This window comes from Phaenicophaeus curvirostris, chromosome 9, assembly GCF_032191515.1.
Source record: "Phaenicophaeus curvirostris isolate KB17595 chromosome 9, BPBGC_Pcur_1.0, whole genome shotgun sequence".
NCBI lineage: Eukaryota > Metazoa > Chordata > Aves > Cuculiformes > Cuculidae > Phaenicophaeus > Phaenicophaeus curvirostris.
The window spans coordinates 16,714,965-16,742,646 of NC_091400.1; the positions used below are offsets into that span (position 1 = coordinate 16,714,965).

The 27,682-nt window shown below is 40.5% G+C and overlaps 1 protein-coding gene and 1 pseudogene across 2 annotated transcripts; both read right to left on the minus strand.

The window, feature by feature from the left end:
- Positions 1 to 477: 477 nt before the first annotated feature.
- LOC138724119 (lysosomal acid lipase/cholesteryl ester hydrolase-like) lies at positions 478 to 26,728 on the minus strand. Of its 2 annotated transcripts, XM_069863899.1 has the most exons (11): positions 14,801 to 14,819; positions 14,549 to 14,630; positions 10,860 to 10,998; positions 9,424 to 9,538; positions 8,328 to 8,526; positions 7,599 to 7,708; positions 6,151 to 6,287; positions 5,440 to 5,580; positions 3,916 to 3,987; positions 2,020 to 2,088; positions 478 to 1,163 (listed from the first exon to the last, which is right to left on the minus strand). In XM_069863899.1, exons 3-11 carry the CDS (start codon positions 10,989 to 10,991, stop codon positions 930 to 932), a joined length of 1,209 nt encoding a protein of 402 aa, XP_069720000.1. In that variant the 5' UTR covers positions 10,992 to 10,998; positions 14,549 to 14,630; positions 14,801 to 14,819; the 3' UTR covers positions 478 to 929. The 2 variants fall into 2 exon arrangements, with proteins under 2 accessions (XP_069720000.1, XP_069720001.1); XM_069863900.1 differs by lacking the exons at positions 14,549 to 14,630; positions 14,801 to 14,819 and adding an exon at positions 26,725 to 26,728 and having other exon boundaries at positions 10,860 to 10,884.
- Positions 17,616 to 26,910, minus strand: LOC138723992 (lipase member M-like; annotated as a pseudogene).
- Positions 26,911 to 27,682: the final 772 nt, after the last annotated feature.

Sequence of the window (27,682 nt, forward strand, 5' to 3'; positions counted from 1 at the left end):
ATAATGAAGATCCTATCTCTTTGGGCTAATGGCTGGAAAGGGAAAACAGCTGACGGCTTCCTCATGCTGCAGAAACTGCTTGAACAAAGAATAGCCAAGGTACAGAGTTACAGGAGAGTCAAAGTTGGTAGCTCAGAGTGCTTGCAACAACTTCATTGCCAGTGTCAAGAGTAATTCATGGGGAAAAAGCTGTATTACTTGGTGTGCAGCTTGCCTGACTGTTCTACATCTCCTCATTCCTCAGCTACTAGGCATGATCTTTGAAATTGGAGAGGGTTAGAGTGTGTGAACAAAGCTTTGAGTGATGTGTAGCCATGGAGGGAAGGAAATACTTCTGTGAGTTTTTCTGAGGTTGGATTCCTTGCTGTTTGGGAGTCATCTACTGCCTGCTTTGTTTATTGTCTCTGTAGGTCTTTCGCACTGTAGGTAAATATGAAGGGGGAAAAGAAAAAAAATTAAAAGCCAAGTTCTCTGTTAAGTGGATAAATGATTTAATTTAAACAAAAGTCAGTTGTACTTCAGTAGAGAAATGAGCAAATCCCACTTTTGTGTCTTCCTCAGAAGACATTGGGCCTGGGAATGCATCTGTGGGGTACATAAGATGTGTATGAGAACAGCAGAGTTGAGGCTTAGGAAAATCAGTCTTGTAGAAATGAAAGCTGTCCAAATTAAGTGATCCCTGCAGTGTGTGCTCAAATATATGAATGTTTTCAGCTTTCATTTCTATAAACCTCAAACTTGTCAGTCACAGTAACACCATGGAAAACCTCATGCTATGAGGAAAGCAAGAAACAAACAAGTGCAGATAAATACCCATACTGGTCCTTTATGTGTGTCTGTGCGTTTACCTCTTCGCTAGGTATTACCCCTATTGCCAACTAGAAATTTCAGAGGCTTTTACTGCATGAACCAACACTCTACATCTGGTTTTAAAGGTATTTTGTTATTAGTTCAATGATTTTCAGATACATTTTCTCAGTTGCATCAAGGCCCCAGATGAAATCAAGATGTCCCCATGAAGGAAAATGTTCATGGTAAATGAGATTAGTAATCCGAGGAAGTAGCTTTGCCATGTCTTTTGGATCTGCAAATTTGTCCTCCCCACCACTCCAAACAGCAGTCGGTATGCTTATCTTCTCTATCTTGTACGCAGGAGGTGTAGTCTGTAGGAAAGGGACAGAGTAAACTTACCTGAGTGAATGCTCTTGTATCAGCAAGCACCTCTCTTTCCCTTCTGTGTTGACTATAGTAAAGCAGTAAGAACGAAGGCCACCCATCCTTTTACTACGTGTGAGGTAGAAAAAGCAGTGTCCGTTTATCAGGCAAGGACTGTGGGGTTTACTCACGTGTATATTAAGAGTGGGAAGATCTTTAAGTTTTGTTGGGGTATGGAGTGGAACTTTTGGTCTTAGTTGTTATGCTTGGGACTTGTGGCAAGAAATACTTTGGCCATTTATAATTTCATCCTAGAAAATTTTTGAGACAGCATATATGTGTCTAAGTGAGTGATTATGTCTCCGGAGCCTTTTCTGTCTGTGAAAAACATCCTGGCCTTGTACAGCACAGGACGCTGCAAGTAAAATGTGCTCGTTAAAAGTGAAATGATTGTCAGTGAATTGGAGAAGTCATCGTAGCTGTGAGATCCATTTCCTCTCCTTACTGAAAGGCAGACCTTGAATATTTTTGGGGAAGTGAAGAGCTCTCTACTCATCCAGTCCTAGCACTTGGGTGTGGCTCTTAGCCTTTTGGGAATGGCAGGCAAATTAGCGTGTCATTGAACACAGCTCTGTGTCAGTAGGGGAGGCAAAAGGAGCTTCTTTTAGCTGTCTGCAAGGAACTGCCTATACCTTGTCTGTGAATAGGCTTCTACGCTTATGAGTATTAGATATAGGTGAAACATTAGGCAAGACCACTCCCCTCCTCTTTAGCACTCACAGGTGCCAATATCTGAATTTTTCTATTCTCAGTTTTGTAAGGACCCAAGATGAGTTCCCAATGCTGGGATGTGCGTTGCCTTACCTGGTTGTATTTCTTCATGTTTTCCTTAGAGCCGTAGTCATAAGCTTGAAATTGGTTTGCTTGTATTACCTGTTAAAAGAACAGATAAAATGTTAAGTGTTGTGAGATCAAGACATAGAGTGCAGGAAATGTTTTGTTGCCTGTGATTGAAGCTAAGGCTCAGGCTGTGGACTGTGAGTTACTCCCACCCTATCCTCTTGTTGTAGGCTTCCAGGAATACTGACTACAGATCACAAAGTGAATGGCTTCATCACCTTTTGTCTTGCTATCTTTTCCTCCTGATCTTCAGCTGCCAGTCTTGGCATGCTTTGTTATTAAAAATTTGCTTGACTACCTTAGTTAACTAAAGTTGGAGTCCTTGTTTGTGATGCAGAGTTGGGCTCAGAGCTGCCACATGGAAGGAGGATCTGAATGTCTAGAACATGTCAGGGCTTTAACAGTCTAGTGTAACATAAAGTCTCTCCTTGCATGTCTTGTTTTTGTGTGTCACACTTGTCTGGTCTGCTCACAATACTGGCAACATTACTAAAGGCTTTGTACCTCTCACAAGAGTATGGCTATACGTGAGCTGTGCTCTGGCAGAAGTTTTGAGCTGGAACATCAGGCACAAGACATTAGCTCTCTTGAGTCTGTATTGTCTAAGACACGATATATGCCCTGCAGGACTGATTAGTGAAGAGTTAAGTACGCCTTTGTTTGGGGTTTTGTTGGGTTGCTAGGTTTTTTTTGGTAATTTTATTTTTATTTTATTTTTTTTGCACAAACTTGACAAGCCATTTAGCTTATGAGTGGTTTTATGTAATAAAGGGTGAGAGAAAGTCAGTGTCTGTAAGTTTAGAAAAGCTTCAAGGCTATAAGTAGCTGAGAATGGGCTAGAAATCTGCTTCCTGTATTGCCTTTGCTATTTCCTTCTGTCCTGGTATATCTGTGTTTGCTTTGTAGCCACTCAGCTTTATTAGAGGCTGGCAAAATAGGCTGCATAGCCACTGCCAGTCAGTGGTTGGTCTGTATTTCCTGGCTTTGGGTAGGTGTATCCTGTGGGATTGTCCGCTGGGAATTTTTGTTAGGAGTGCTCTCAAGAGCACACCTATATTTTAGACCATATTAAGTGCCTGCAGAAATGGGGGGTGGGGGGTGTCTGCCTATAGGATGTATGCAGACGCATCCTGGCTCAGTAGGTGCACTTGGACAAATGCAGCGATGTTTCTTAGCTGGAGATATCTTGCCCTGTTCTGATTCAGACCGTGAGCAGACAAGCTCAGATCTGCCAGTACACGGGTCAAAACCAGCCTTTAGAGAACTGGAATCCATTATCTGGACAGCAGCAAGAGTGACTAAAAGGGTTTTGGATAAACCTGGCTGTTTGGAACATCCCCATAAAGCAGTGTTTCTTGCCATGTACTGTAGCAGTATAAGGCAGTTCACCACTTCGCTGTTGTGCCAGCAGAAGCCTTTGTATGGTTAACTGGCTTTGGGAAGTGATCCAGGTTGCAATTAACCCTTTAGGAGAAAGCTTTAACCTTCATTACTTCTTTGTCTGGCTCATCCCCCTGGCTGCTCAAGTTTCCACTATTCTCCTATAGACTACCCAATGCCTAAACTGTGCTCGCCTTCACTTCTGCAGGTCTCAAGGCAAATTCTTCATAAATAAAGATGAAGACTGGAAGTCATTAGAACCCAGTGTGCAGAGAGGCCTGATTCCAAAGGAGCAATTCAAGGGATGGTCTACTGAGCCATGGAAAACTGTGCTCCCTCTGTGACAGGTGCTCTCAGCAGCATGTGAGAAGATGTAGTGGGCTGTTTCCCAGATCCACCGGCTGTGGACTTCCCTGTATGTTGTCAGTTCCATAAAAGGCAGTAGTAAGATTTTGTTTATGCATCAGTGTGCATTTATACCTGGTGCCAATGAATAATGTTCTGTACTGATGTTCCAGCAGGGGAATGCGCTGCATATATATCTGTTCGACTCTGGAGAGAAAGCAAAAGTATTATAAAGACATATATATATAAAATATATAGATATTCTGCTGTGACAGAATAAAGCTGTGAAGGACCTGAGCAACACTACTGTTATGTTAAAATCCCATTTTAATAGGACATTCTTCAAATATCAAACAGAAAACTAAGAAGCAGGCTTAGGAGTAGCTGGCTAACACTATGCATCTGCATGCTTTCTCTATGAAAGTAAGTCTGTTCCATGAAGATAGTACTAGTGTGGGGTCCTGTGGTTCAACAACAGCAGAGAAAAACTTTCCAGTCCTTTCAAAGTATCTTCCTCACCTCACACCAAATCCCCATGCGTGTGTAAGTCTTTTGAAGATTTGTTTTTCTTTTTGCTTTACTCCTAGTGCTGAAGAAGCTGGCTTACTTAAAAGCTGGATTGCTTTTTCTTCTGTTTGCGTCTTTATAGTTCTGTTAAAGAGATGTTCCAATTCCATCACCCCAGATTACTCCTCAAACTTGTTATCTTGCCCCAAGAACCACGTTAGTGACTTAACCCAGGTCAGGACAGTTCCTTAATGGTTTAGCTCTGCAATTCAAAAGGACTGCCATGCCAATAATTGCTTTTTGAATTGAACCTTTGATTCTTACTATTTTCCTCTATGTGTTTTTACAAGTGGTTATAGATGGTGAGAAATGGCCCCCAGTCTTTACAGATATTGTGGTGATAAACATTATACAGGCCAGTTTCTGCAAACTTTGGTCACTGTAAGGGGGATTTAAAACAGTACAGTGTCCATAAATTAGCAGACATAGGGACATCTCTCCTGTCTCTGCTACTGCCTCTGACTGATGCACCAGTCTTTGTGGATCCCACTGTAGGTCTGTTGTGCTCCTCAAGCACAGTACAAGGACTTTCGGTAGATCTACATGTTGTGGATTGAGCTGTTGGGCCCAGTTCTAAGGACAAGAAAAATGGGAAAATGCCCTTTATAGTAGTGCTTTGGGGCTGAGTTCTAGGGCAAGTAGTCTGAAAAGTGGGAAGAGAAAAGGAGCTTTTTTCTGTCTTTTAATTATTCGAGTGTTTAGAGGACCCTGGTGTCTGCATGTTAAAGGAGGAAATGGGGAACTGTAGAAGTCATCTGACTCCATCATCCATTGGTTCTTTTTAAAAGGTATCTGTGTATGACCAAAATGTGGTCGGCTTAGCCCCAAAAGCACTATAGCTCCAGATTGAATTTGGTCCTTTCTTCCTGGGACTGGAATGTGCTTAGCTGTTGGTCCCATCCATCATTAGCCCTAGTCCTGTTTGGCACAGTTCACACCACACAATGTCTTGACATTCTTTCAGCCTGCTGAGAACTATGTTGTGGTTTACATACATTTACAGGTGTGACAGCTACTAGATAGGGATCAAGTGCACAAATATAACTTTCAACATAATCTTACTTTTGAGTAGATGTTCTTGCATATACTTACTGTGTTCAGATTATTTGTGCTGCCTCCAGCTATGTAACAGAGTACATGGCCACAAAACTTATCCAGGCTGGTACAGAATTCTGTCACAGGTCCTCTCAGAAGTGGGATTTGGTGCAGGGCTCCTTTGCAGCCAAATAGTAACTGAAGGAAGGCAAAACCACAATACTCTTTTTCTTGTTATGGGAGCATTTTATGTAGGAAACTGTTGCTAATAGCTTAGCCTCCTAACTCAGTATTCAAAGACTGCAGAAACAGCTTGCCCTCCCTTAAAATACCTTCCCCACAGTGCACTATATATCCTTCCTTCTTCATGTTACTGGCATCAATCCTAGAGGAAGCTATCCTCCCACTTTTAATGCAGTGATATCAGTGCTCACTCATTTCTGAAGTTTCAGAGATTGTTGTGGCTGTTATTGCAGCTCTGTCTGAGTTCCTTCTGCATGAGGATAATATTAGCAAAATATTATTTAACAGCAAGAGTCCTGTGATGAGACAGTTTCTCAAGTTTCCTACTTCACTGGGACCTGCTGCTACAGCTCTGTATCACCAGAATTTTTCCCACAGAGTCTGGGAACAGATTTTTCAAGATCTTTCAACTCAGCTGAATATCAGTATCAGAATGCCACCTGTTTAGGAACACTTCATCTCAGGCTGAGTGAGCCCTGTAAAGGTAAGTCAGGCATTGACCCTCTTAAAAAGAAAACGACATACCTTGAGCAGTGGTTCAGGAGCACGTGCTAAGGTAACCAGAGGGCTTGTAGCATATGAGCCTGTGGCTACAGGGCTCAGAGCAGAGAACATTTTTACCCGTTTAGCCAGCTCAGGGTAAGTAGAAAATGCTATGAAGCCTGCAAACACAGAAGAGCCAAACAGAGTTACTGAAGACATCTTCCACAGAAAAAGACAAATAAAGAAGCACTAGATAGCAAACAAGAGGTGAGACTAGATTTGCAGCTTATTATCTGCTGTTCATGTTTGTGCTACATGATTTACTTAAGGCAAACGTTAAAGCTAAGCCACGACATGAATTTCATTTGGGAAGCAAAGTTCATTCTGAGGTTTAGACCACATCTGGACATTGACTGTATCAGAATGGTTTCTGAAGGCAGCATGTCAGTGAGTTTTTTGTGATATAATCAATTCCCTGTAAAATTCAAAAACTCTCATAAAAATTAATTTTTAAGATTATAGTCTCTAAAGTTCTAGGTATGCTTATGCTTCCATGAAACTGTAGAATAATTAACCGAGTACTGTTAGTTTTGAGCGTTTTCAACAGATTATTTGCATCAAGAGTAGCTGAAGAAAGGCTACATGGTTAGTTGTTTCACCACGAGGGTCTTTAATTACTCATATGGGAAGAAAAGAAGGAAAACTTCTGGAACTGTGAAGATATATGATTTTCCCTCATTTCATTCTCTTTTTTTCTTCTGGATTGTTTACGTCAATGAACTGGCAGTTGCTTATTTCTAAAGAATGTGCATTCATGGATCTCACACATAAACCATAAACATCAGGAACCTTCAGGTTATGCTGAAAGAAAGGCCATGAAGTGAGTTCATGCTAAAGGCAGGCACTCAGAAAAAAGAAGTTATTAATGTTTTTCCTTCCTAATTTCCAGTCTCTGGGAATATATATTTAAACAGACAGGTGGCCAGTTGTAGCCACTCATGAACTATACTTTAAATTGTAAGATTGCCATTAAGTCACATGACTTGGTAGTTCTGAGTTTCTTTATTTTCTGAAATTGAAAATTGAAATTATATATTATATGTGCTGTTTAATCTTTTTAGTTTTTCCTTGCTGTTCACAAGGAAAATAATTGTATGTCTTAAAACAAAAGATGAACTTCATGAAAATTCCTGTTGCTGAAAATTTAAGAACCTAGCATATGAAGAACCCAGTAAATAACCACTTTTATATCTCTAATTATTTGAAAGTTCAACTGTGTTTGAATCTACCATCAGTTTTCTTTGGTTATAAGGGGTAATCAAAACTGGTTTTAGAAAAGTTTTGCATATTTTCCAAATCTCAGATCAGAAGGTGCCGCTAAGTTTGCTAGCTCTCCACAAAGAAGAAAAACAACTGAATTAGTGAGGAGACCTACCTACTGATCAGATAGGAACATGAACAGTTGTGAGCTGTGATTGTCCTGTCATTACCTGCTGTTGTGCCTTCAGAGTGACCAACATAGTATACATTGTCCTGTCCAGTTTTATTCATGATGAAGTACAGCTCTGCTGGAATATCGTATTTACCCATCTCATCGAAGCTAGAGGGGAGAAACACAAAAAACTAGCAGACAACTTGGATATCACAGTGGGGGTTTCTGAATCTCACTTTTGTTCATTGTACCAAGCATGTCCTCTTGAAAGCTGAGGCTGCGTGCTCTGTCTGCATTGTTTCTTGAGCTGGGGAAGGGGGTAGAGGGACACAGCTGCACCACCAACCTGCCTGGTGCCTTGGACTCTCTGCAAAGATGATGTCAGTTTTTTCTGTCAGCTGCAGCCCTTGGTGAACTGAATTTAATCAGTGCTTTCACTAACATGAGTTACAAAATACATTTTGCTCTTGGCTGAATTCAGCTGTGAGAAATCAGAGCTTTTTAGATAAAGCTGCTCAGCCTGTTTCAGCTGAGGTTCTTGTTCTCCCACTCACAGTTCTGTCTCCCTTTTTCTCAGCACCCCATTTCATTTCCTAGTCTCTGAAATCTCTTCCCCAACCAATGCTCCCAACTATGAGTAGCAGTAAGCACCCTTTTTCATATCGTTCTTTACTCTTCTAGGTTGGTGTAGACCATGTTCTGATGCTGGTTTAGGTAAAAACCAGCAGGCTGAACATATCTAGTTCCCTTGGAGTTTCTGTCTTGAGTAATTCTCCCTCTACAATACCTGAACTGCCAGAATGCTTTCTGGCTGGGGTTAAGGGTCTTGTGTTTTAAAGACCAAGTGTTCCCTCGGCTGTTTCCCATCCAGACATCATATCCAGCATCTGCGAGGAGGAAGCCCAGGCTGTTGTTGGGCAGGTTAGAAATCCAGTGGGTAGCATCTCCTAGAAAAGCATGCTGTAGGAAGACTGCAGGCTTTTTCCCTGGAAAAGATGAAAGTATTCTAATATTGGAGTAGTTCATGTTTATTTAAGATAGGGGTGTAGATTTTAGTTTGTGAGAGGTTTTAAGTCTTTCCTTCTTCAAGAAGTTCCCAGGAGAGCTATGCATAGTGATTAGTCTGAGGAACCTGAAGGATTTGTTCCATGCAAGCAGGAACCTACAAACAAAGAATTTAATGAGGAAGCCTGTCCCCACCTTCTCTCACACTGGAAAGCCAACTTATGGATCCCTACATTGCACCCATGTACCCACAGCTGAAAACTGCTGAAGGCATAACAGTGTATGGAAGACAAAGAATAATGTATCCAAAGAAGCGCATCTACCTTTAGTCTACCCTTAGGCTAAGAGGCCACTGATCTAACTTTGATTAACCTTACTTTGAGAATGAGGCTGGTCCAGATGATCTCTAAAGGAGAAGATCCAAATAGGAGGAGACATCCAAAATAAATTATTTTATAGTTCTAAAAAGGAGTAATAACAAAAATAGTGGTATCTAGGGATCCTCAAATTCGAGGTAGACATTATTGTTCATTTCAGAAAATGCAAAGAAAAAGATGAAATGCATTTGCTTTTCATTGATGACCTGATTTCTTGTCAGCTTCCTTAAGAGTATCTCAATCCTTCAGAAGTCTGGGGATTAATGTTCAGATATCTAACATGGCAGACTGTTGGCAGGCTTCGATTTTAAATGTATTTTACTTAAAGTGTTAATGCAAGACCTCCCCCAGCTCACATTAGGGAAAACAACCTAGGATATGACAAAATTGCTGAGGTGGAAAGTTGAGGAAAACGCCATTGTACGTGCAAAAGGGAAAGATGGGGGATTTATGTAAGAGTTGGCTCTCAGATCTTCCTTATGTCCCATAACTCTGTCACACCTGTATTTTGATTGTTCCTCCCCGCAGGAATTCTGAAAACACCAAGAATGTATCCATCCTCTGTGGTAACTTGATATTCTTCACTGGGGTATCCATGATATCTGATAATTTCACTCTGTGGGAAGCCAAAAGAGAGTTTGCTACTACGTATGTCCTGTTTCAGAGGGTAACCACACTGAGCGGAGTGGATGCAGGCTGTTCTGTGATGGTAGCTCAAGGCCTCTGGCCACAGGGACCATGGTTCAGAATAAGTATTACAAGTCTGGTAAAAAGATGCATCAAGGTCTTCTTCAGACCTGCTTAGGTGGTAGTTATCAGGTATTTGACCCCATATTAAGGGACAAAGCAGAACTGTACTAAGTGACTCACCTCTTGGGAGATAGTTTGTCACATTTTGTAAGGCTGATACAGATCACACCTTTCTGAAGTGTAATGCACAGCAGTATCTGTATAAGACAGTGCCAGAAGGTGTGGGTTTTGGTCCATAATTAATCCTTTCTTGCCAAAGTGTGGTTACACAAGCCATGCTCCGGAGGCAAACAAGGGTGGAGCTTACCAAAAGGGAACTCCTGAGACAATCAACTCTTAATTTTGCAGGTACTGTGAAGAAATCTTCACTCATTCAGAGTAAGGGGTCTTGGATTACTTTGTGTTGTGAGAATCTGCTCTTTGAAGAATGAGTAACCCCTTGCCACTACATTGAGCGCACAGGCTGGTACAGAAGGGGAGGTCTTTGCTTCTCTTGGCATTATAATGGAAACCAGACTGCCTCCACTGCCTCTCTGGCAGCTTGGACTGTTTGTATAGGAGCATCAAGATTTCTTCTAGGCTGTTGCTCCGTATCATAGTGCTAGCAGGATTTTTGCCCTCTTGGCAGGATTACACTCTCCCTTCTTTGTGTGGTAGCCCAAAATACTAGGTTGTGTTGAGAAAAGTGACTGCAAACAAGTGTCATGAGGCATGGCCCAGCCTCATGCTCATCATATATCTGTAGGGATTCATCCTATATGCAGGCAAGAGAAGTCTATTGATCAGTTTTGTATGACATATAGTCTGTGTTCTGGCCACAGTCCAGGTTTGAGTCCTGTTTCTGGGGTCAAAATTCAGTAGCCTGGATCTCCTGTGCCCCTCAGGAAGCTCAGAGAGGTTGCCTGACCTTTCAGACAAAAGTAGCAGCCAGCACTCTCTGTTTCAGTGTTATGCATCTGTCCTCGTGCAAGGTGCAAGAGTCACATCTTCCGCTGGCACGTTTGGAGCCAATCCTCATTACAGCAGTGACACTAATACAGTGCATTTGGAACAGGCAGTTTGGGAAAATGGAAAATATAGAAAGGGCCCTTCTTTTAGCGTCCTGACAGGGACTGTTAATGATGAAGCAGTGATGGTGCTGGTAGAGATAATTTAGAAAGAAAGGGAGAGAAAATGACCTAACTTACAACGTTCATAAAACATTCGGGGTTGCGAGTCTTCTTGTTCTGGCCTTTGTCTGAATTCAGAGTGGAAGGTGTTGTGAATCCTGCTGAAAAGGCAATTCCTTGGGAGCAGAGCAGCATGAAGAGGCACCACATCTTGGGACTGTGGGAAAGAGCACATGCAGGGTGTTCATGTTAGGAAGAGAGCGGTGTAGAAATCTACAGGAACACCCAACTGGACAGGGTACTGAAGGTTGGCCAAGGGCTGCCAGAATAAGTACCTGCATGAGGAGAGTCTGTTTACAGCTCATGCTGTGTAACACAGGGGGTTGTGGAACAGGAGAGGAACAAATTTGGGTATACCATGCGAGAACATGCCTGAGCACTCTGCATTTGACAAACTGTGGTTGGTAGACAGGGCCATCTCTTGGCACGGGTCTAGCAAAAGCTTGACAAAGAAGAACTACCTGAAATGACCATCACCCAGCTTGTCTGCCTTTATTTGCTTCCATTTCTCTGCCAGCAGGAGAGGTGAAAGGATAAGAAAACACTGTTTCCTGCCTCCTCAGAAATGAGGTGAGAGAGGCTTGAGGTGGGCTCTCTTTCCACTTGCCCCCTCCTCCTTTATGATTAAACACCATTCTTAGTGTTGGTCAGTGGTGTGCTGGGTTGAGAGATCTGCAATGAGGCTGGTGAAAGGTTGGACAGGGGCCAGGAGTGATTCAGAGACTCTGTAAGGAGATATAACGGGCTTAATGTTGCTTGCACCAGAACTGTGCCAGCTTGTCCTTTCACCATGGGGCGATGTTTCCCAGACCAGGTTCAAGTTCTGTTTGAAATTAGTTCCTCTGAGAATGTGAAGGGAACAAGGTGACCATATGTGGCTCTCCAGAAGCTCTGTGAGTCAGTTCCCAGTCAATCTTGACTTTCAGGCTGAAACTGAGTCATCTAGTCTATTTACCATCCAATCAAGCTTTTTCACCATCCTCCTTGCTTCCCACTTCTTCCAAAACTTGCTCTATTATCACCTGGTAATTGCATATTTCTTACTACTACTTCTGAGCCCAAAGTTTCTGTCTCTCAAAATTGAGAAACCATGGAATTATTTGGTTTTAAAGCAGTGAAGAATGGATCCTGATACTGCTTTCACGTTGTCAAGGGCCTGCCTCCTTTATCTCTTAGAAATGGCTGTCCATATTGCAAATCTTGTCAAGATTAGTTTTCCTGAATAGAAATTGCAGAGCGCAATCTATCTAGCACCGGTTTACGCTGATTCAGCCTATAGCAGATATGCTTCCATGTTTTACTCTCTATTTTACAGAACCCGTTCAACAAGTGCAGGAATACTATTCTCTCTTCCTAGACTTCTTTTTTTCAACATGCAAATTTTGACTCAAAGGCTTCCTATGAAAGAGAAGAGCAGGTTCTGTGTCCCAGAAAGTTACTGAGTGTGAGACGATGAGTTAAAACTGTTCAGAGGGCAAGAGAAGTGTTGACGTGTTCGATACTCCTTGCCTACAAGAGAGCTGCAAGTAGGTAGGATAGGATTTTTCTTTCCAGTATGAAGCACTATGTGAAAAGGATTCATCCATGAAGCTCAGGACTGTGCTTGCACATCCTGGAAAAGCCCTTGTACTTGTACAAACTGCCCTTGCACAAATTGTTGTCATATGCTGTGCCTGCATGTGTGAGGAGAGAACAAGAGTTGTAAAGAGAAAAGTCGCAGTGATTCTGCATTGGATAAAGACCACAAAGACCTGGCAGGCTACTTAAATGTTCAACAATAGAATCAGTGGGACAAAAGGGTACACATGAGACTTCAGCCCATCAAGGCATCTTGTAAGAGTGCCTCACCAATAATGATTGGGGACATTACTGGTCACATAGGATTGGTTTCCTCAGAAGAAGAGGGCATGCTTCTATAACTGCAGTGTGTTTATGTTAGTTCACCTTTCTGTCCATCCTGTAATTAAGTTTTGATGTCATTGGTAAATACCTGCCAAGTTTAGCACCAACATACAAGCCTATAAGGTAATGGATCTCCTGAGGGCTGTTTGCTGGGGGTGGACTACTCAGCAAGGTTAGTGCCTTGCTGGGGAGAAGGCAGGCTGAAGGCAACTGTTTTATGTTCTGCAACTGGCTGAGCAGTCAGCAAGACTGACCTAGCCAACTAGTTAGTGTCTGTGTAGCTTCACAGCAGCAACAGCATGCATAACTGAAACCAGGCATTGCTAGTCCACTAGACATGGAGAATCCATCTTTTAATGAAGAGCAGCAGTTCTCATGCAGCCGCATGCTTCTCAAGTCTACTTCTAGCATGAGACATCTGTTATGACAAGACATGCTGCTCTGTGAAGTTTATTTGGACTTGGAAATGGAGCTACAAAGCTACATATCAAGAAAAAATAAACATATTCCCTGGCAAGTAATGGGGAAGATGAGCAGGATTTGTGGGAGTGAGGGAGGTGTAACCAAGAGAATGTTGTACTCTCTAAATCTCCTTGCAGGAGAAGGAGTTTCAACTTTTTCTGACCTTCAATTTAATCTTTAAATTTGACTGAACAAATAAAGAAGTCAAACTTCCGGAGTCATTAAATGGTTGGAATGAAGTAGGGTTTGAAGAAACCTGAAACTTCGTACTTGGCATCAAGGCACACTCTGTTCAATTTCCTTTGTATATCAAATACTTCTTAATTTTAGTTGTCAAAACAGGAAGCCTCACAACTGGATATTCAGTCAGCACAACACTGTTTTTACTTTCTGATGTTTCACTCTGTTCCAATCTGAGCACAGTATGCCTCCGTCTCCTTGCCCAGGGAGTCTCATTTGGAAAGAAAAGTTCTGCTAATATCTCGGCTTGTTTTCACATCACTACTAAGACTAGTTGAGACAATGCAGAGGTTAAATTATTCCTCTCGTTAAGGCAAACTTTTCTCAATGCACTCTGATCACCTGGCTTAGATGGCATGGCTCATAGACTTCCAGGTATTCACCTTTTAAATCAGATACAGTGGGCTAAGTAATATCAATCTTAGCAGACCACTGCTCCCTTAAGCTTCATGAATAAACATTTCACAGTTAGGAGCCATTTTTATCTAGTGAGATAAAGTCAAAAGGAAATACTTGGCATGACAAACTGCCATTAAAGAGTATACTTAGAAGGAAAAAAATACAGAGAGAGGAATGCCCTTGAAAGTTTTTTAGGCATTTTTAAGATATGGTGAGACTAAGATACAAGCCCTTCAGAAGCTCATCCATCTATCCTTATGCTTTAAGTAGTCTAAAATATATTTCATATAAGCTGTAAGGCATATACACACTAACCAGAGAAGCAACTGTGACTCACTGTGTGCAGGAATCTATTGCCCCACTCATTAACAAAATATACACATGTATGAAATTGCATGAGCAGGTGGCCCAATTTAGTCACACTTTTGCAATACAGGGACTTTCATTCCCTTATTCTAAGACTGAAGAAAACAAGTAAAGGAAAATCAAAGAGCTGCTCTTTTTCTTCATTTTGTGCAGATCAGGCTCCTGTGTCTTCTAACTTGAGCAAACATGCACTTTTGTGCATAACAGTAGGCTTACAGATCCGAGTAGCATAAAGCTTTCTGTTCTTACAAGCAACTGCACAAACCTAAGACTGAGCATCTTTATGGAGACAGGCAACAAAGAAAAAGACCATAAACACATACGTACAAACAACTTACCTCTGCTTTGACTGCCTTGCCTGTGTCTTCTGCTACTGCTCCCAGTCTGTCTTCACTGGCGAACTGATTCACTGGGAGAAACCTGTGTCGATAAAAGGAAGTTGAAACACAACAAACGCTTCAGGGCAGCAGCCGTGAGTGTCATGAGTTGGCAGCATGTATTGTAGAGCGTGTTTAAGTGCTGATTTGGCAGTGTTTCAGAAGTGGGGAAATCTTTGTGGTGAAAAAGATCTTCTCGTTAAATTCACAAACCTCAAATGCACCATGGAGCAGGAGAGTTTAAGAAGTACCTTCAAATCAGTGGTTAGCATGTTCAGCTGTGATCTGGGTGTTCCAGTTCCCTGAAGCTTTGGCAGACCTTAACCTATACTGTTGCCCAGCTGAGGGGCTGCTCTTATTGTCATGTTTTAGGATGAAGAGGAGGAAGTGTCCAGCTTCTCTCAGCATATTCTCTCAAGAACACTGCCTCTGCTATTGTTTTTCATTTGGTTTATGCTATGTTTAAGATTACACACAGACTCCTAAGTCTGTTTTTCAGTGAGCAGCACAACTCATCAAACCCATCTTACTCTATAATACATTAATCTCTCATGGCTCCTGTATGAGCCCTCTGGTGCAAAGAAGGTTTGAACACATTATATAACCTTTCTCCCCATGAGGGAACAGGCAAGGATTCTTGTTTCTCCCAAACCATTTTCATCAACTTTAAAAATATAGTATCTTTGGAGATCTTTGCTTAACTACTGAATTAATTGTAATCAGCCTTGGGGCTCAGTCCTCACTGAAATTGGCTCAATGACTATGGACAAGAGGATGTGTTCCGTGTCCGTAGGCAGCTGGGCTACAAACAATGTAGAATCCTCCTACATGAGTACCAGCTTTTCCACCCACTTAACTTGTAAGTGTCTTCAGGAGAACCTGTGTTTCATCAAGGATTGATGGACATTTAGAAGAACACCAGATGAAAGGTATGTGTTCTTGGGAATAGTTGCAAGTAATATTCTGCATTTGAATGGTCAGGGAAGGAAAGGAGTGAAATAAGAACAGGATGTCAGCAAAGCCACAGTAACCATTTTGCTTTACGTGCAACAGTAGAGAACATTGTTTGGGATTATGAAAAAGGTAATACAGTAATTTCTCAGTTAAAAGCATTATAACTCACCTGCTCTGTTGTTTCTAAGTGACAATAACTCATCAAATTGTAAATTAATCACTCAGCAGGGCTTCTTCAACATGACATCTAGTACCTCTTCATGTGCCAAGTTGGAATCGATAGTCCCCATAATGTTTCCAGTGCTGCTTGCCCAGCCCTTTTGTACTGATTTTCCAGAAAATTCAACACCCTGCCTTCTCTATGGTCTCCCAGGTTGCGAGATAGCTGCACAACTGCAGCCTCTTTCCTAGGTGAATTTAGGGGGTATTCTTTCAGATATACTGCTATTGCATTTCCCATCACAAGTATTGAAAACTCATAAGTAGGTCTCAAGTCCTCATGTGTTTCCCTTACAAGTAGTGAGATAGTTGAAAGGTTGACTGTCTGGAAGGTGTATGTCCCCAGGAATTTGTATTTGGTGTAAGGAATGTCCTTGTCTGGAGGGCAAGATTTATTTACATTTGTGAAGAATAAGGGAACAGGATAGACATGGCACCAGCCATGGTTAATTTGTTCGACTAGTGAACCTTTTCGCAGAGTGAGATCCTTTGGTCATGTAGTGTAACCAGTGGACTGTCTTGGTCTGAGAGCTGTACCTGTCCTGCTTAGCATCCCAGACTTGGCTTATGTTAACATTTGTTTCAAATGGAGAATGGGGGTGTCACACTGAAAGGAATCCCCTAAATGCACTGTGGTCTTTCTGCAAGGAAGCTAATGACATATCATTGTGAAGTTACATAATGTTCTAACTTAATGACCATGGAGGCTACTCTTCAAGTGAATGTCTTTGTGCAATAACTACCTATTTGAGACAAGATTGATAGAGCCAGAATTCCCCCCCTAAATTAAATAGGATGACAGTTTCTTCAGCATTGTTTTCAAAGCAGTCCTTCCCACTAATGTGCAAAGTGCTTTAAATATGCATGGAATGGAGATAATGGATTCTTTCTAGATGTGTTTGGGTACTTTTCATTTTAGCGTTTAAACCTCAAAGAGGTTTAAACCTTGAGCCATGATAAATTTAGAACCACTCAGCTCTGTGGTAGCCTGTAGCTTCCTTGTGAATTAGCAGGAGATGTGAGGTTCCTGCTGGATTCAGACTGTAACTTTGAACCCAGGTGTTCCACTGAACTACTGTCATTGCCAAGATTAAATCAGCTCCTTTGTCTCACCCTGGGAAGTTCACATACACAGATCCTTGTCAGCAGAGACTGAGTCTGCTAAGATTTCTGTGTCTCACAGAGAGGGCCTTGAACCCAAGTTTCCAATCTTCCATGTACATGCTTGAACACAAGACTGGCTACTGTTTTCTGCTGGGTCTACCCTCTCTTCGTTCCCTTGTTCTTCCTCATGAAAAAAGGTGAGCATCTCTGTTTCAAATGAAGACAAATCATCTTTTTTTTCTGGAGTGAGTTTTTTTGTGTGAACTCAGTTTTTACTTTCTGATCATTGTCTCATCTAATAATAAAAATAATCAATACCATAATTTTTAGCATTAGTCTTAGCTTACACTATGCCTTTCAAGAAATGCCAGCTCAGCAAACTGAGAAATAATATGAAGAATGGAAAACTTATTGAGATCACTGACCATATCCAGAGAAAGTTAGTGCTTTCATTACTGCTAGGGTCTAAAACAGAGAGCAGGTTACAAGAAACTCCAGTCTTTTGTTAGCAAAGTACAGTTATTGCAGAATCTAGGCTGTATCAATTGAAAAGTAATTACTGACCCACAAGTTTGCAGAAAATTGAAGTGTATCAAGACACAAAATGCATTGCAGTGACACATGGTGTAAAAATAGGGTCAGGAGGAACCCTTTTTCTGACTCCAGCAGAAACCAGCTGATGCAAAAGAAGGTTTTGTTTTTACCCAGAGAGTGTGTTTATGAATAAGTCAGTATGGTGACTGATTGTGAATTAAGGATACTTCTGCATCAGATCAATAATTTCATTGTATATGTGCAAAGATGCATCCGATCCCTAGATGAAATCCGGGTGTGCCCATTCAGGAGTCCTCTTGTGACAGATGAGTCTTGTTGTTTCAGACAGTAACATTGCTACATCCTTGGGATCTGCAAGCAAGTCTTGTCCCCCAGTTCATACTGCACTTGGTACAGTCATGCCTTCTACAATGTAGAGAGGAGGAGTAGCCTGGAAAACATGATGCAGTGTAAGAATAAATGACTAGGAAAGCACAGCAAACTTTATATATGCATTTGGAACTTTCTTTTGTCACTGTTCAAAGCAGAGGTACCTAAACCAAACAGGAAGGAAGTGCACTTGCTTGCATTTTTTGTGCTGTCAAGGGATGACCCAGCTGATCGTACAGCCAAAGTAAAAATGCCTCCTGAATTGACAAAAGAGTTACTGTTGGGTCTTTGCCCTCTCAGCTAGGAATTCATATGACAGAAGCCTGGAACAAGACAGAAGATGTCAGAAAGCCTCTGGATGCACCCACCCACCATCTTAGTCCTTTTGGAGTACTGGTCAGGCCCAGAGGACATAAATGATCTACTTAGAAAACACAGTATGTGACAAGGGTGAATAGGAGCATGAAGTGATTTCTGTAGGAGGAAAGAGGAATTAGCTTAAGACTCCTGAATTTGGGAAAAAAATAGGTCAGAGCATGTACAGGAGACAGGCTTATACAGTCTTGAATAGTATGAAGAAAGAGCACAGGAAGTAGTTATTCAATTACTCTCATAACACAAAACCTAGAAGGCATGAAATGACTTTCCAAGGGCAAGCGAATTCAAAGCAAACTGAAGGAAGTTGCGCCTCATACAACCCATCCTTAAAACATGTAAGACTTAATTATAGGTTGTTGTAGAGACCTAAAGGATAGGAGGATCAAGGATGGGATTGGAGTCTTGGATGGTAGAGAGGTTCCTCGGGAACTGCTTAAGGACAAAGTCCTTTTGTCTCTACTTGCCAGAATCTCGGAGTAGCTATTACTGGTCTCCAGTTGCCCTCTTCCTAATATTGTTCCCCTGATCTCCCATGCACTGGCAACTATGTCAGTCATATTAGGAGCCAAGATTCCTCTTTGGTCTGATTCACTACATATACTCTTCTTTTTCAAAATTAATTTTGTATCCTTCCTGCCCTTTCCTTTGTTCCTCTTATTCCTATTGATCACTTAATTGAAAAGGTTTGTGCGTGTTCTCTCTCTCTCTCCCCCTCTCTTCCATTATTGCCATTAGTGCTTGCATGTTTTCACTGCTGACTTCCAAACTGGAAAGTAGTAATAAAGAGGGTGGTGGCTAAATCGATCTTCTTGTATTCTGAAACTCTGCCTCTCACTATAGACTTGTCTCTTCCCCCGTGTGTCTCTCTTGTCCGTGGGTGGTAATACTGTTTCATCAAAATATACCTGTTCATATTTTTCCATATTCTTTTTTGAAGTGACCCAGTCATAAGCTTGGAACTTCCCTGAATGAGCCTCCTAAGAGGATGAACAAGAGAATGGTAGTTACATAGGCATTATTAAGGAAGTTTATGCATTCTTTCCCTGCTGAGCCTCTGACTCCAGTGTAGAGACTCTGACTCCAGTCTAAAACCTCAACCAAAGTTCTTCTAAGAACTATGAAAGAGCCAGGAGAGTCTCAATTAAGATTCTCAATCAATGAAAAGGAGTCAAATGTTTTTGTCAGAACCAATAAATTCACTGCTCCTGCAGAAAGACTCAGGGATGCTTTCTCAGGCAGTTTGTTCTAGTTTGTAAAATTGCTACTAACTGCATCCAGCAAGTTGCCCTCACTGTTGTTGCTGTGTCCTCTTCTGACAGTCATGTTGCAATCCCTTAGCTCTGTGACTGGCTCTTTTGTATGTTTTCTATTCCCTCTCTGCTTTGAATACAGAAGTCAACATTTCTAGTTCTTGCTTTGTGTTCCTTGGCTTTACCTGCAGCATGTGTTGTTATTGTTGGGAGAGACACCATCAATATTGAAAGTATGGTGTCTGTTAACTTCTTTAATAGCAGTAACAGCAATGACAATGAAGGCTTAAGAGTGTTAATCTTGCATGTTTGTACTTGCCAGTCCGTGGCTAGATGCTGAATTGAACCTGAGTCAATTTGCAGAGCTCCCCTCCAAACTGTGCTTTTGTAACCCTTTCTCTTTACAAGACTAGGCCATGGTTACAGAAGCTACTAAATCTGATTGAATATTTTATGTAAATTCACAGCCAAAACATTGTTTGATTTTTAGTAAATGTCTGTGCAGATGTCACTCAAATATATCCACGTTTGCTGTGTTGAAATGTACATTAATGATCTTACAACCTCACTGGGCTCACAACTGCTTCTGGCTTTGCTCCAGTCTGTAGTGCTGCCAGAAAACCTGTTGTGCATGCAGCAGCTTCTGTGACTGAGACCAGGCTACAGATCCTGAAACTCTGAGCCCCAAAATAGAAACACAGTTTTTATCAGCCCTACGGCTGAGGAGGTATTGTAAGTAGTGAGTCTACTAGGTGAAGGGGGTTTGTACTTATAGTTGTATTGCTATCCAAACAAGGAGAGCTTTGAAAGCAAGGGCTTTTACTACTAAAATTTGATATTTTACAGAGCAGCCTGTGTCTTGCTCATTTCTTGACTCCATATTGGAAACAACCAGTTTCTTAAAGCAAGGTCTGTAGAGAATTGTAGGCATCATTTATAAAGGGCACTAGATACAATAAAAATAGTGAGATATATATACAGCACGTGTTTTTACATGAGTACAGCACCTCGTTGTTGGCTTCAGATGTACCAGTATCACACAGGGCAAAAGAAGGGTCAATGAAAAATAATGTTTTGAATTGAGATTTCAATTGTAAACCACAAGTTACATGTGTTTCCAATAAGTTAACAATGACTTCACAGCAGGATATCAGCTATACAAGCTCTATATCATTCAGTCAGAGGGATGTACCTATTTGGTCTTCCAGGAGTTTCCTAATACCCAACTCCAGCGAACTATGTTCTGCACAGAAGTGCCAGCGGGAGTTTGTGTGTGATATACACATCAATTCAATTCTGAAAGGAAATATTCAGTAAGTATACTCTTCCTCCCTTCTATTCAGATTTACATCAAAAACATCTGCTACAACAGTGTCAGGTATCAATAAACCAAATAGAAATTAGAGTGGCATGATCGGAGACTCCCTGAGAATTATTCAAAATGTGGTGATATGTCAGGTTAGCAGCAGCATTGAAAGAACAACTCTCAACCAGAATATTTTCCAGGATGGTTGAAAATCTAAAAGAATTTAACAGGTTGAAAGAATATAATAGAAAGTCAGCAGTTTAGACCCCCCAAACTAGGTGTTTGTTTCAGGAGTCAGTAACAGATGTTATGTGAGAGAGGATTGCTGTTAGACAGAACAGCAAAAGGAACAGCAACTGCCTGAGGAGCGCGTAAGTATTTGAAATAAAACCACACCCTAGTCCTGCAGGGGTTTCTTAACTGTGTTGCTGAGTGATCCTTTCTCAGAGAATAAGCTCTGAGGTGAAAATGCTGGAGTAGAACTTTGGTGCCCAGGTGGTTTGGCCTGCAGCTGGACATGGTGGTTGATAGGAATGGTTGGACTCGATAATCCTGTAGGTCTTTTCCAACCTGTTGATTCTGTGATTCTGTGATAGCATGAGTTGCCCAAGTATTTTTTGACTCCCAGTGCCTGCCAACTCTCTCTTAGGTCCCTCCTAGGTATCCTGTGCCTCTGATCACAACCCTGATGGACCAAATCTTGGAGGAGGAGGACAAGGTGGAATAGGTGTGTTCCTTTCTCTGTTGCGAAGAGCTCCTGAAAACATGAAGGAAGCAGGTTTATTTCCTCTTCCATGGTGTGCCAGCATACTGATGATCTCCAGTGAAACCAACAGTCGTTGTATGAACGAGGAAATGGTGCCTAGGTGAGGGCTTCTAGCATACTTAATAGTAGTGACAGGGGCCAATGAAGAAAATAGTTTGATTTTTTGAGCCAGCTCTGGCTTTGTTGAAAATGCAATGAAAGCTGAATAAAAAAAACCCAAAAGAGGAGACAAGAAAGTCATTATTTGTACATTAGAGTGTTTTCAGTATTTATAAATGCTGTTCTGCGATTTCAAACCTACAAGCAAGCAACCTTGTTAGTTGTTCAGAGGGTACAGTTCAGTCTACATTTCTGTGAAATCCCTCTCCTCCAGGTGTTACCAGCTTTTAGTTTTAGTTGTCTCTTCAGAGAGAAATTTCTTTCTATATTTTGCCTTTGCAGGTTTCTTTCAAACTCATTTAAACATAAATGCATGCTTCTGATGTACATTCATGCATTTCATACATTGTTGAGAGGAGCTGTTGTTTTTCTTTCAGTCAATCCAGTTTTATATTTTCCTTCTTTATGTGTCTGTGCTGTCCAAACTGGCCAGCTCCTCTTTCTGTACTGTCATCTTCCTATTTTGTTTATTTTGCTCAACTGACCAGCTGCTATTGGGCATGCCCTTGAATCTTGGAAAGAAATTATTTGCATAGACCACAAGAATTTCCAGTATTATTCTAAGTGGTGAGACAGTAGCAATTTGGCTCATTATGAATTATTTTCTGTATTATAAATTAAAAATACCTACTTGCTGAAAACAGCTTATCCTGTGTTTTTCACACCTGCAAAGAGTTAATTAAAACCCCAGGTACAGTCATTATCTCAGCATCTCAAATCACAGCTCACTCTTGTTTTTGTGAAACACTGGTCTTCTGTGTGTAACTTACCAGTGGTAGTACTTTTTGAATAGCCAGTATGCTACAACTTTTCATCTCCTGTTTTCTCCACAACGAAATTAATTGCTGCTGGAAGACTGAATTTTGCTGTCTCATCAAAACTTCAGGCAGGAGATTGAAAGAGAGGCACACATAAATTAAAAATCAGACTTTGAATTAAATTCACATTATTATTATAGATTTGTCAGCAAAGAAACAGCATGAACCATTTAGTGAATCATTCAGATACTTTACATTCTGAAATTTTCTGGCACTGAATATGCAAGATGTTACTTGAGATTTTCTGGGGTATTTTCTCCCTTGACATCAACAGATGGACTATAACTTCAGGAAGTCCCAGGTAGAATTCTAACTGCCTACACAGAAGGAATAGGTGATACAGTAACAGACTTCCTTCCATGGAATCATTTTATATGAATTTGCACTAAAGAAAGGGTCCGTTTTTAAAAGTTCATTAAAATAAGTGCAAAAATTATTTTAATTTTCTCCTTCTGTGATTTTTGTGTTACTTCATTACACAGACTCATGTAGACTGCCTCCAGAAATGAAGAATGGCTTGGAGATAATCTGTGCAGGTTCCTCTGAGTTGCTCTGCTATTATACCACTAATCTGAAGAATCTTTTCTGGCAGTAATTAAAATAGTGTCCATCAATATAAAAGCTCACATGTGTATATAGGAGCACCTCAGCAAAAGTTAATGTAAAGAATGCTTTTTAATAGGTAGCATATGTAAATCCCTGATTTAGCCAGGTTAGATAAATATGTAAGGATATGCAATGGAGATTATGCAATGGAGATGCCCTTCAATGGCTTCATCCACCTGAAAACTCAGAATTCATCTTGATTGATGGAATAATTTTGATGTTTTCTGGACCAGCAATTCTTTCTGTTATTTCCCATCCAAACATCAAAGCCAGCATCAGCTAGCATGAAGCCCAACCTGTTGTCAAGCAGGTTTGTGTTCCAGTTACTAGCATCTCGCAATAATCCCTGTTAGAGAAACACATCAGGTCTCAAAGCTGCAAAGCAAGTCAGAAGCAAAGCCACAATTTATAAAATGTCTTCATTTTCTGGTAGTTAATGGACAGTACTGTCCTGTATTCAACACTGAGATTTGTTCCAGCACCAACTTAAAGGGAAACAACTAATCATAAGAACAAAACATCCCTTTCTGTAAAGAGAGAACTTCTAAGCTCCAGTAAAAATTTATGGAAAGATCTGCCCAACAACAGCAAAAACTAGCTTGGCACCCTCTGGTCATTGTTTGTATAGCTCAACTACATTATCTTGAGATTCTCAACATCGATACAAAGAATGAAAGTGTGGGATTGTTTGCAGAGGTTTCCTTTACCCAAAATACGAATCAGTCACTGATATTAACCAGATGTAAGCAAAACCAAGCCAAATTAGAAGCTGGAATAGCTTTCTCAAAACAGGCTGATTGGGCAGATTATAGCCTTTATCCTATTTTTATTTTTTTTTTTACTTTTACTCATCAACTCTTGCTATGAATGTATATGTTTCATATTATATAGTTTTTTACTATAAATAGGTGTGCTCAACATAAATTCCAGGCTATTTAGGGCAGCCAGAATGCTCAGCTAAAATTTCACTCAATTCTGCAAGCTTTGGTGGTTGTTTTCCAAATAGGGGGTATCTCTTTCCAGAATGTGCCCTATCTAGGCTAATTTTGTCTCATATGGAAGAGCTGTACCTGGGTTTCTCTCATTCTATATACTGTAAGGGATTCAATTAACAGTAATGATATAACCATCATCTGTCGTCAGTTCATACTCTTTGCTGGGGTACCCTTTGTTAGTAATCACCTCATTATAGAAGAGAAGGTACAAATGCATTTGCTTGCAGAAGTCCATTTCATATTTTATGTGCGTAAGATATTTGCAATGAAGAAATATTAGAGTAGGTACAACTGGGGATTTAGTCCACATATGTTAAGCATCTGAATAAAGTAGTATCAGATTGGATATGGTAACTCTAAAACTAGAACAGATTTCCTTCATTCTTTGTGTGATAGCCAGGATTTGACTATTCAGTTCAAATCGATTATAAAAAATCTGCATTATACTACTGACATGCAATCACAAGACCTTGCATTCTACTGTATTTAAGAATCACTGTAAGCTCATAGCAGAATCTTAGGATTCCTAAAGCTGAGATGAAGAGCTGACTGGGTATATGCTCCTGATCTACTGCAATGCAAAGTGGAACCAGTATGTTCAGACCACCTTCAGAGAAATCCAGAGAGCTTCACAACTTCCCTTTTGTGAATGTCATATATGCAATGAGTACTACTGAAAGCTTGACTATATTATAGAAAAAACATGATCAGCCACTTGCATAGTCACAAGGAAAATCACTAGCTTGGCCAGTCTTAAGCTCGGAAATAAATATTATTTTGACCTTTAACAGTCAATTTCTTTTGTTACAAAAGAAGATTGTTTTTTATAATTTGTACTCAGAGATTTACTCAATGTAATTTGTCACAGAAAACACAAGATTTTAACAAGTGTCTAAAGATCTAAACAAGCTTACTGCCTTCTGAAAAAGCTGGTCATTTCTGACCTATGCCATTGAAAAAAAAGGAGAGAACATAAGCCACTAGTTAGTCTTCTTTGCTGACACAATGCTGTTGTTCCAGATGGCCATTATGTCTGATAGCAATCTGGTAACTAGTATTTAAAAGAAAATTAAATCTGGAGATTTGCTAAGGAAAGGTGTTTGCCTTGATTTCTATCAAACATAAGATATGCTGTTACAGATGTAGACAGAAGAGAAGATAAGAGAACGCAGTAGAATATTGAATGATTAGAGAGGATGGGTAAAATCAAGATAGCTTATCTAACTTGTTATTTGTAACACCTAGAAACCCCTCTGCTGTGAGAAATCTATCCCTTCCAACCCCAGATCACTCTACCAAGCAACTTACAAAATTCACAAGTGCTTCAAGATCCACAGCTCTCTTCATTCTTCTGAGTTCTTTTGAGTAAGTAATTCCCTGAAACAAATAGGTCACAGCTACAAACTGCAGTATCTTCTCTCTAGATAAAACAATATATTCATCTGCTCTGCGCTTATAATTCAGACGTGTTCTATACTTTTCTGATGAGGAAAGTGCTGCCCAGTACTGAATGGAGCTAGTTTCATACTCCCTTCTTGTTAATTAAAAGGAACAAAGCTGACTTTAAACACCTACCTCGGGGTGTTTGGCAGCAGTCGGGATTCTCTGCGGAGGTTTGGGTGAGAATGTTGCCCTTAATCAGAGCAAAAGTATCAGTGAACCCAAGGAAAGCAGCAAAGCTTTGGGAGAAATGGATTTCACTTGTTCTTCTGAGAAGCAAGTCACTTTCATTACCATGTCATGCATGTGTTCTGTAGTTTAATTAGGAAACATTTTTGGCAAACTCTGTCAAGCACTAGAGTTACTGGGAACTCCTAACTAAATCAGTCATTGTCACAGTGAAGTTTTCAAAGCGCGGATGACTAAGGTGTTGGATAGTTAACTGAAAAAACAAAGATAACTGAAAATAAACAAAATATTTATCATTTAATTAAGAACTCAGGAGCCTAAATAAAGTACTTATTTATAGTTGCCTAGCGTAACTTATACAAGCTGCTTAATGGCAAAATTTATCCACTCTGTAGGATGAGAGTGGAGAAATGAAAACTTTGTTAAATATAATGCTAGGTAGAGACAGAGTGCAGGCATGTTCAGTTTTGTTCAGGAAATGAGGAACAAAAAAAAACAAAGAGAAAACCAGACTGATTAGCTACACACTTAGCAATTCCACAGTCTGTGAAGATCTGCATATTCCTAGCTCAAAGAAAATGCAGAATGCTTGAATTAGCAGTCTCTCTACGTCATACAAACTCCTGAAGACCATGTCTAAACTTGTTGTCCAGTGACAGAGTTCCAAACTGGATTGAACTAGCCAACAAATTTACTGCATTTATGGTTTTCCCAGTCGACAAGACCTTGTAACTTTCCCCTCATATAATATGAACAGCTTATTTTTTCTTATCACAGAACAATTTAAATTCTAACTTTCTTACGCTACCTTCTGATATAATGTGTATCTTGAAAATACTTGGCTCCTTTTATAGTTAGAGGAATGGACATTTTAAAAACTTCATTTTACTTAGTTTTGACCTCCTTTCTTTTGGTTTAAAGCCACTGCTATCTTATACCCAAACTTAGCTTTTTTTTATGACTCTCCAGTTATTCCAGAGTTATGTAAATTCAGGCTAGGTGAGTCATGCTACTCCTCTTCAGCCAAAAGGAGTCTTTCAAGTAGGAGCCATCCTTCTACCTATTTGAGATACAAACAAAACAATACGACAAGAGATATACACAGTAACTGCTCAAGCTGAGGTTTGATACCATGTTTTGTAGCTCCCAGAAAGCCCTCACAAGTCTTTGGTTGGAGACAGGTTAAAGCATTACCAACTGTGTGCCAGAAATCATACGTTTGGCTGAGTGACTAAGGCGGCAGAAGAAGAGAAACTCAGTTCCTGGCTATTTGGAAGCAGTGCTGGGTCAGTGAAATAATCGTCATGCATCGTTTTTTTCCCCAATTATGCAGCACATTGACAGTAAGGACCTGTTTCTTTCCCACTCCTCATTCCTTCTGCTATCACTTCAGCCTTTCCCTAGTGTAGTACCAGGGAGAATTGACTCCTTTTATTCTCAGACCTTGTGCTTTTAATCTCCTTCACCACCAGAGCCATAATAAGGGTCTTTTTACTATAACAGCTTGCTGGATTTTTAAAGAGAATACTAGTCTCTGTAGAGTAGCTAAGCAGGATCAGAAATTTCAAAAACAAATATTTGTACATAGACCTTATCATACCTAGTGAAATTGTCAATAAATCTGCTTCAATTTTCTGTTTCAGAAGCAACCTGCCAATTCCAGCATCTTATACTACATGGAAGGAACTCTGACTCTCTGCTGCTTCTATAGATGATATTGCACATATTTTTATTTTATCCTTTTAATGCTCAGGTTGCCATTCCATAATTGTACATTGCTGCTGGAATGGTTTCAGGAGAAACCTTTCCTTTATTCATATTTCACCTCTAAAATGGGCATAGAATAAAATGAATATTCCCTAAATATAAAGTTATGAAGCTAGTTTGCTTTTCCACTATCTCTATGGATTTAGGAAATATTACCATAACAGCCACTTGTCTTAGTGGTCTCAGGCACACTGGGAGTGGGCCAGTATGGACCAGCAGC